Source organism: Marmota marmota, unplaced genomic scaffold (genome assembly GCF_001458135.2).
Source record: "Marmota marmota marmota unplaced genomic scaffold, marMar, whole genome shotgun sequence".
In the NCBI taxonomy this organism is placed as follows: domain Eukaryota; kingdom Metazoa; phylum Chordata; class Mammalia; order Rodentia; family Sciuridae; genus Marmota; species Marmota marmota.
In genome coordinates this window covers 14,524,851-14,531,612 of record NW_026000174.1, presented here as the reverse complement: position 1 = coordinate 14,531,612, position 6,762 = coordinate 14,524,851, and the positions used below count along the sequence as shown (strand labels likewise).

General features: G+C 37.7%; 1 protein-coding gene across 2 annotated transcripts in view; it reads right to left on the bottom strand.

The window, feature by feature from the left end:
- Positions 1 to 3,774, bottom strand: part of Fam168a (family with sequence similarity 168 member A) — a 123,406-nt gene extending 119,632 nt beyond the window's left edge. Inside the window, exon 1 of one of the 2 annotated variants that reach the window (XM_048788094.1) lies at positions 3,260 to 3,774. In XM_048788094.1, coding sequence (XP_048644051.1) covers positions 3,260 to 3,280 — 21 coding nt within the window. In that variant the 5' untranslated portion in view covers positions 3,281 to 3,774. The remainder of the gene's footprint in view (positions 1 to 3,259) is intronic. The other variant, XM_048788097.1, reaches the window with a different exon arrangement.
- Between the last annotated feature and the right edge of the window lie 2,988 nt (positions 3,775 to 6,762).

The following is a 6,762-nucleotide window of genomic DNA, read 5'->3' as shown; positions in this document are numbered from 1 at the left end:
AAAAAATTCTCTCTCTTTCTCTCTCTTCTCTCTATCTCTCTCTCTCTCTCTCTCTCTCTCTCTCTCTCTCTCTTTAAAAAAAAAGAAAGGAAAAGAAAAGGAATAATGATCATGTTTATCTTGGTCAAAGTTGGCCAATAATTTAAAATCAGATCAGATGAACCTATGCCAACAATCTGATAAAAAAAAATAGCCCTTTTCAAACATAATGGTTTTACTGATGGTTATTTGCTTCCTCGGGGGCAAGACGCATAATAAAATAAAATCTGCTGAATGGGTCATAAACAAAAGCATTAATGGATGCATCACTGTGTCCATTAAATAGTGATGCAACAACATGTAGATATATTTTTGTAAGTTCAAATTCTAGATGAACCTAGAAGAAACAGGTCACTCATTCCATGGTATCTCACCTTCAGAGGTCATGAGGACTTCATAGAAAACATGGTGATTGAGAAGAGTTTTAAAGAAAGAGTAGAAATTTGTCAGACAAAACAGGAAGTACAGCATAGAAGACTAGAAGGGGACAGACATAAATGAGTATGGAAGGGCTGAGAAGCTCAAAAATAGTACAGTGCAACTGGAGCATAAACAAGAACAATAGGAAATGAAGCTAAAAGGGCAGGTAGAGATTAGATCAAGAAACACCTTGCATGTCATGGAAGGAATCTGGATTCTAACATGAAGGCAACAGGGAGCCAACAAAAAGTTTTACCAGCAAATTGAGATGACCATATTTGTATCTTAAGAGATTTTCTGATGATAATGTGACAGATTTGAGGGTCAAGGGGAAGAATGATGCTACAACCTTCCGTGTAGCAGTTCTCCTACCTACAAACCCCAGGTTCTATTCTCAGCTTACTATGAAGCAGACTGTTCTCTCTCTAAGAGACTACTAGAGACACTCTAATGGCTTCCCTGAGGAACCCTGCCTCTACTTTCAGGTTCTTCCCCAGCCCCCCTCCCCCCAATTCCTAATATCTTCTCTAAGGACACGAAGATTATGCTTTGCTGCCTTATCAGAGTGTACCTCTCAGTCTGGTTTCAAAAACATGCATCTGCCCCAAGCCCTCACCTCCCAATTCCCAATGACTGTGGCCAATTCCAGCCACTTATTAGACCTTCATTAAACAAACATGCGTGTGTGTGTGTGTGTGTGTGCACACAAACACACAGTTACTTACATAAATATCTGATTTCTCATGTATATTTCTTAAGGAGATGAAAAAAAAGATGAAAGGGAAGACTTACCACCAATTTAATGCCTTAACCTTTCCTATATATTCTCTCATTGGATCCTTACTACAATTTTGGATGGGGTGATGTTTTTATACTCATTTTCAGAGATGAAGAAACTATGGCTCAAAGAGACTGAAAGACTTACCCAAGGTCATGGAGCCAGTACAGGGCAAAGATGAGGTTTGAATCCACATGTCTTTGGGTTCACCAACACTTCATCTAAACCTCACAGGTATTGGGTTTCCCCATGTCTTACTTATTTGTTACTGAATTTCTACTTAACACATTCTGTTGAATTACATTACACTAAGTCTCTAACTGAACAGGTCAGCAACCAGTAATAGCAACCAAACAGAAAAACAAAGAACAAATGCAATACTTAGACAATAAATGCAGATACCACCAAAAAATTAAAAAAGAAAATCAGCAACATCAACTCCAATAAGCTCTTCAGAGCAGATACTATTAAGAAGTGAAATAGCCAAATTGCATGTTGAAAGACCTCCATTCCAGAATTTTACCTCTTCCTCAGGCAGCTCAGTAGAGGACCTGGTAAAATACTGCCTAGTAAGGCGCACATCATAAATAAACTCCATTAAGCAGATGCATTTTTCCCTAGAGCCTTCCCACTCTGACAAAAACTACCAGAAACTGGAAAAATCTTTTGTTTTCCATCTGAATTGCCTGCAGGCCCTTGCTGGATAAGGAAAGTTGGTGTTGAAAAGCAGATGGCTTGTCAAAGAACCTAAAACCTAAGGTGAAAAGGAAGCAATTTACTGAAACCAACCATTCCAAAAGGGAAATCAAGACTCTTTGAGGTAACAAAGAATGCTGTCATAATAGTGACACCTTCTAAACAGAAGATTCCAAAGCACCTTGTAGGAGAGGTAGAGACCAAGACCCAGATTACCTCCCCAGCTGCATTTACCCATAGATGTCACCATATGTTTATACTAATATTCTATATTTTTCTGAAAGTAAGAATCACTTGTTACTATCAACTCCCCCCTACCCCCAATGCTAGGGATCAAACTCAGGGCCCGATGCATGCTAAGTCAGCACTCTATTCCCAGCCCGGAACAATTATTTTTCATTATGGAGATTTTACTATAGAATGAAAGATTCATACTATTATACCAGTTAGACCCTCAATATAGCAAGAAGAGCCAGAAAAGAATGTAAAGATTAAATAAAATAAGTGAAATTGAACTGGCTCAAGATAGACGTTTGTTCAATTGAACTGAAAAAAAACTAATTAGTATTTGTTTACTATCCTCTGATTATCAAAAATGACCCAGTCAACTTTCATATACTTTATCTCATTTAATCCCCAAAACAATTTATAACAAGTGTTAATTGGTCTCATTTTACAGATGATAAGAGCATTAAAAAAAATTAACCAACTTGCTCAGTCATTCAGGTAAGGGGAAAAAGTGATTTGTTCAAGGTATCAAAAAATAATAATATTGCCACTTTATATTTGGATAATGCTTTGAAATTTTTCACAAGCACAACAAAATATGGGATTGGGGTAAACAATGGGCTAGGAATACTAACACCTGAGTTCTAGTTTTGGCTATGTGTTTGAAAATGTTATGCAATTTAAACTAGGTTCCTTTCCCTCTCTGGCTCTGAATTTCCTCACCTATGCAATAGTGGTACAACACTTAAAGAATCAGTAGAGCTGGGCTTAGTGGTGCAAGCCTGTAATCCCAGTAGCTCAGGAGGCTGAGGCAGGAGGATCATAAGTTCAAAGCCAGCCTCAGCAACTTAGCAAAACCCTGTCTCAAAATACAAATGAAAAGGGTGTGGATCAGTAGTAAAGTTCCCCTGGGTTTAATCCCTGGTACAAAAAAAAAAGTCAGTTGGGCTAAATGATCGTAAATGCTATTCACTGGACAAGGCATTCTTGTCAGTGTTAGCTTGCTTCATCTAATTACACTCTAAGGACTAACAGCTTACCTCCACCTGTCCATGAGTCATTTCTAACCAGAAGAATCTTTTTTATCGCACAACTTACCACCTGTGCTGGATGCTTCATTAAATGTAAAGCTGATACTGTATTTTGCTAGAAGACTGGTGCAAAAATGTTACCCGGAGATGAATAAATCATTCCAGTTGCATTGGGTTGCAACTGTAAGGGCAGCATCTGTGGTTCTGAAAACAGATGGTCATATAAGGATAGAGGACGTTGCTCCCATCTCATTTTCCTACAGCAAGCAGGTTTGGATCAGCAGGAAGGCTGGCTGAGAAGTGCCTGAGTAGAGGTAGTATCCAGTGATGAGGAAAGATGACAAAAATGAACTCACAGTTTCTTCCATAATAAATGAATGTATCAGGGCTGCAATTACCAGAATTCCAAGCTCTTACTTTTGTACCTACTCATCAATTTCTAAATTGTTTTCTTTTTAGTCCAACACTCCTTTCTTGATCACAACACGAAGGTGAGCTCAGGGAGAGTGCCTAGGACAGCCTTGGCACAAAACTAGGACTTTAAGATATGCTGACTAAAACAAATTTTTAAAACAGAGAAAAATAAACTGAACTTATTTGAGGACAGCCTAGGACACTGACAGTAATAGTGCATATGCTTAATAAATGAAGTAATATGCCAGCTTCCATTCTAGGTGTTTTACCTACATTCTCTCATTTATTTTATTTTATTATCTTCATTTTATAGATAAGGATAAGCCATTATTGGGTTAGATAAGTCATTGCAGAAAACTCAGAAAAGTTAGGTACTCCTCCCAGAGTCACACATCAAATTAATTGATACAAGTCATAACCGACCCCCCAACGCTGTATGCATTTTGTTTGTCAACCTTCTGTCCTATCAATGTCTTTCTTGCATTCCTCAAATACACCTGATTTATTCCACCCTCTGTATCTTTCCACCTGCTGTTTCTTGCCTCTGAACTTCTTTCTACCACATTGCTCCAAGGCTTTCCACTTCAGATCATTCAGGTCTTTGTTCAAATGCAATCTCTTCAGAGGAGCTGTTCTTGGTCATCCTCCCAATATACACTGTTCCCTTATCTTTTTCTTTTATAATTATGGCACTAACATATTATTTATTAGCTTGTTTACTGTTAGCCTCCTTTAATAGAATGAAAAACTTATGAAGGCCAGCACTTTGTCTTGGTCAAAACTGTATCCTCAGCACAGACCAGTGACTAGTATAACATGGACCCATCAAATATTTATTGAATGAATGATCAAATTCTACATGCGCAGAATCACAGAGCTCTAGAATATCAATACCATAAGGTAGTTGTTACAGGATAGAAAGAGCATAGGTTTTGAGATCAGGCAGACCTGCAATTAAGCCTCTCACTAACAATGATGGTATGACTTTGGAAGTCTATAAATTTTAATCTTATCTATAAAATGCATATAAAAATATAGATCACATAGGGGCTGGGGCTGGGGCTCAGCGGTAGAGTGCTTGCCTCGCATGTGTGAGGCGCAGGGTTCAAGCCTCAGCACCACATAAAAATAAATAAATAAAATAAAGGTATCATGTCCAACTATAACTAAAAAATAAATATTTAAAAAAATATAGAAACAGGTTTATTTTAATGATGGGAAAAAAAATTAAGAGGTAAGTAAAGACCTTCACTTCAGATTATCAACCCAAGACCCAAAAAAGGTGAAGTTTATTATCCAATGTCCCACAGTTATTTAGAATCAAACAATGATTAGACTCTAGGACTCCAGATGATCACACTAGAACATCTAGCATTATCAGCCACAGACTGCATGGCCTCTCATGCTCTGCTTTCTCTTGGTCCTTCTATCTCACTGGCTGCACCTTTGATCTTCTTAACTTTTCAGGGTGAGAGTGCCCAGGGATCAATGATCAGATCTCTTCTCTGTTCTATCTACACATATTTCCTAGGTGATCACACCTATTCCATGGCTTTACCTATGCTAATGACTAAAGCTATGATTTGGATAAGTGCCCTTGAAAGATCCACGTGTTTTAACATGGGATTTGGTTCCTAAGGTGGCAGTACTTGGAGGTAGTGGATACTTTGAGATGAGGTGTAATGGAAGGAGGGCCTTAGGATACTGGGAGCATGCCTCCAAAGGGGGTTGTGGAGTCCTGGACTCATTCTCTTCCTCTACTCCTCGGCCCAAGATGTAAGTGGCTTACTCTATGTCATGTGTTCCTGCCAGGATGTACCAACCTCATTAGAGCCTCAAAGCCATGGGACCACCTGATATTGCACAAGAAACTCCAGAACCATAAACCAAATAAACTTTTTCTCTTTTTAAGTTAATTGCTTTGGGTACTTCATTTAGTAACATGAAGCTAACTATTACAAATTCAATTTTATATTTCCAACTTGGACATTCCTGAATTTCAGAAATGTAACTGCTTACCTGACATATCTTCTTGGTTATCTACCAGCCATCTTAAAGTATAATACAGTTAGGTGTCACTTAACAACAAAGACGTATTCTGAGAAACACATCATTCAGTGATTTCATCACTGCATAAATATTATACAATGTACTGACACAAACTAAGACAGTTATAACACTGCTACACTACGTAATTTTTTAGGACCACCACTATATATGGGATCCATGACTGAAGAAAATATCATATGTGCAAAACTATATGTTTATAACCAAATGCCTGACCCCCCCCCACACACACACACCTGCTTCTCCCAGTCTCCCATCTCTATAAATGGCAACTCTATTTTATAGTTGCACAAAGCAAAAATGTCAGAATCATCTTCGACTGCATTTTTATTATTGTCATAATCCTCATCTAATCTATCAGCAAATTCAGTCAGCTCTACTTTCTTAACATCCCGAATCTAACCATTTCTTTTTTTTTTATTTTTTTTTTTATTTTTTTATTTTTTTTTCCGAATCTAACCATTTCTTAGCACTTTTATCACTAACAGACTTGAGTTTTCATTACTGCTGTTTAACTGTAAAACAGGTTATCTGAATCCTCTGCTTTGGTCCTCACCATATCTACCCCATCTTCCTCCCTCCCAGTAGCCAAAATGATCCTTTTAAGTTCAAATGAGAGCATGTCATTCCACTCTCTTCAAAATCCTACAATGACTTTTTTTTTCACTCAGAGTAAAATACAAGATCATTACCATAACCTATAAGACACCATGTAATGTAGTTCCTATCTATCTCATCTCACCCCCTACAACACTCCTTCTTGTTCTCTGTTCATTACAGTTACTACTCTCCTCCTTGCTCCATACTGTACTAAAATTTTAACACCAACATCTATGGTGTTTGAAAACCATTCTGAAATGACCAAAAGCAAAGATCAAGAAAAACATGCAATCCTCAGATCCATTAATGTGAACAACAGGGACATTTTTCCCCTTTTTGTTCCTTGATAAACCAAGCAAATTATATGTATGACTTGCTCCTTTATTTCATTTAGATCTCTACTCAAATTTCATCTCATTAAGAGGCCTAGGTTAACTGGTTATATCTAAAATAGCTCCCTCCCTTCCAAGCACTCCTTTTCCCCTTACA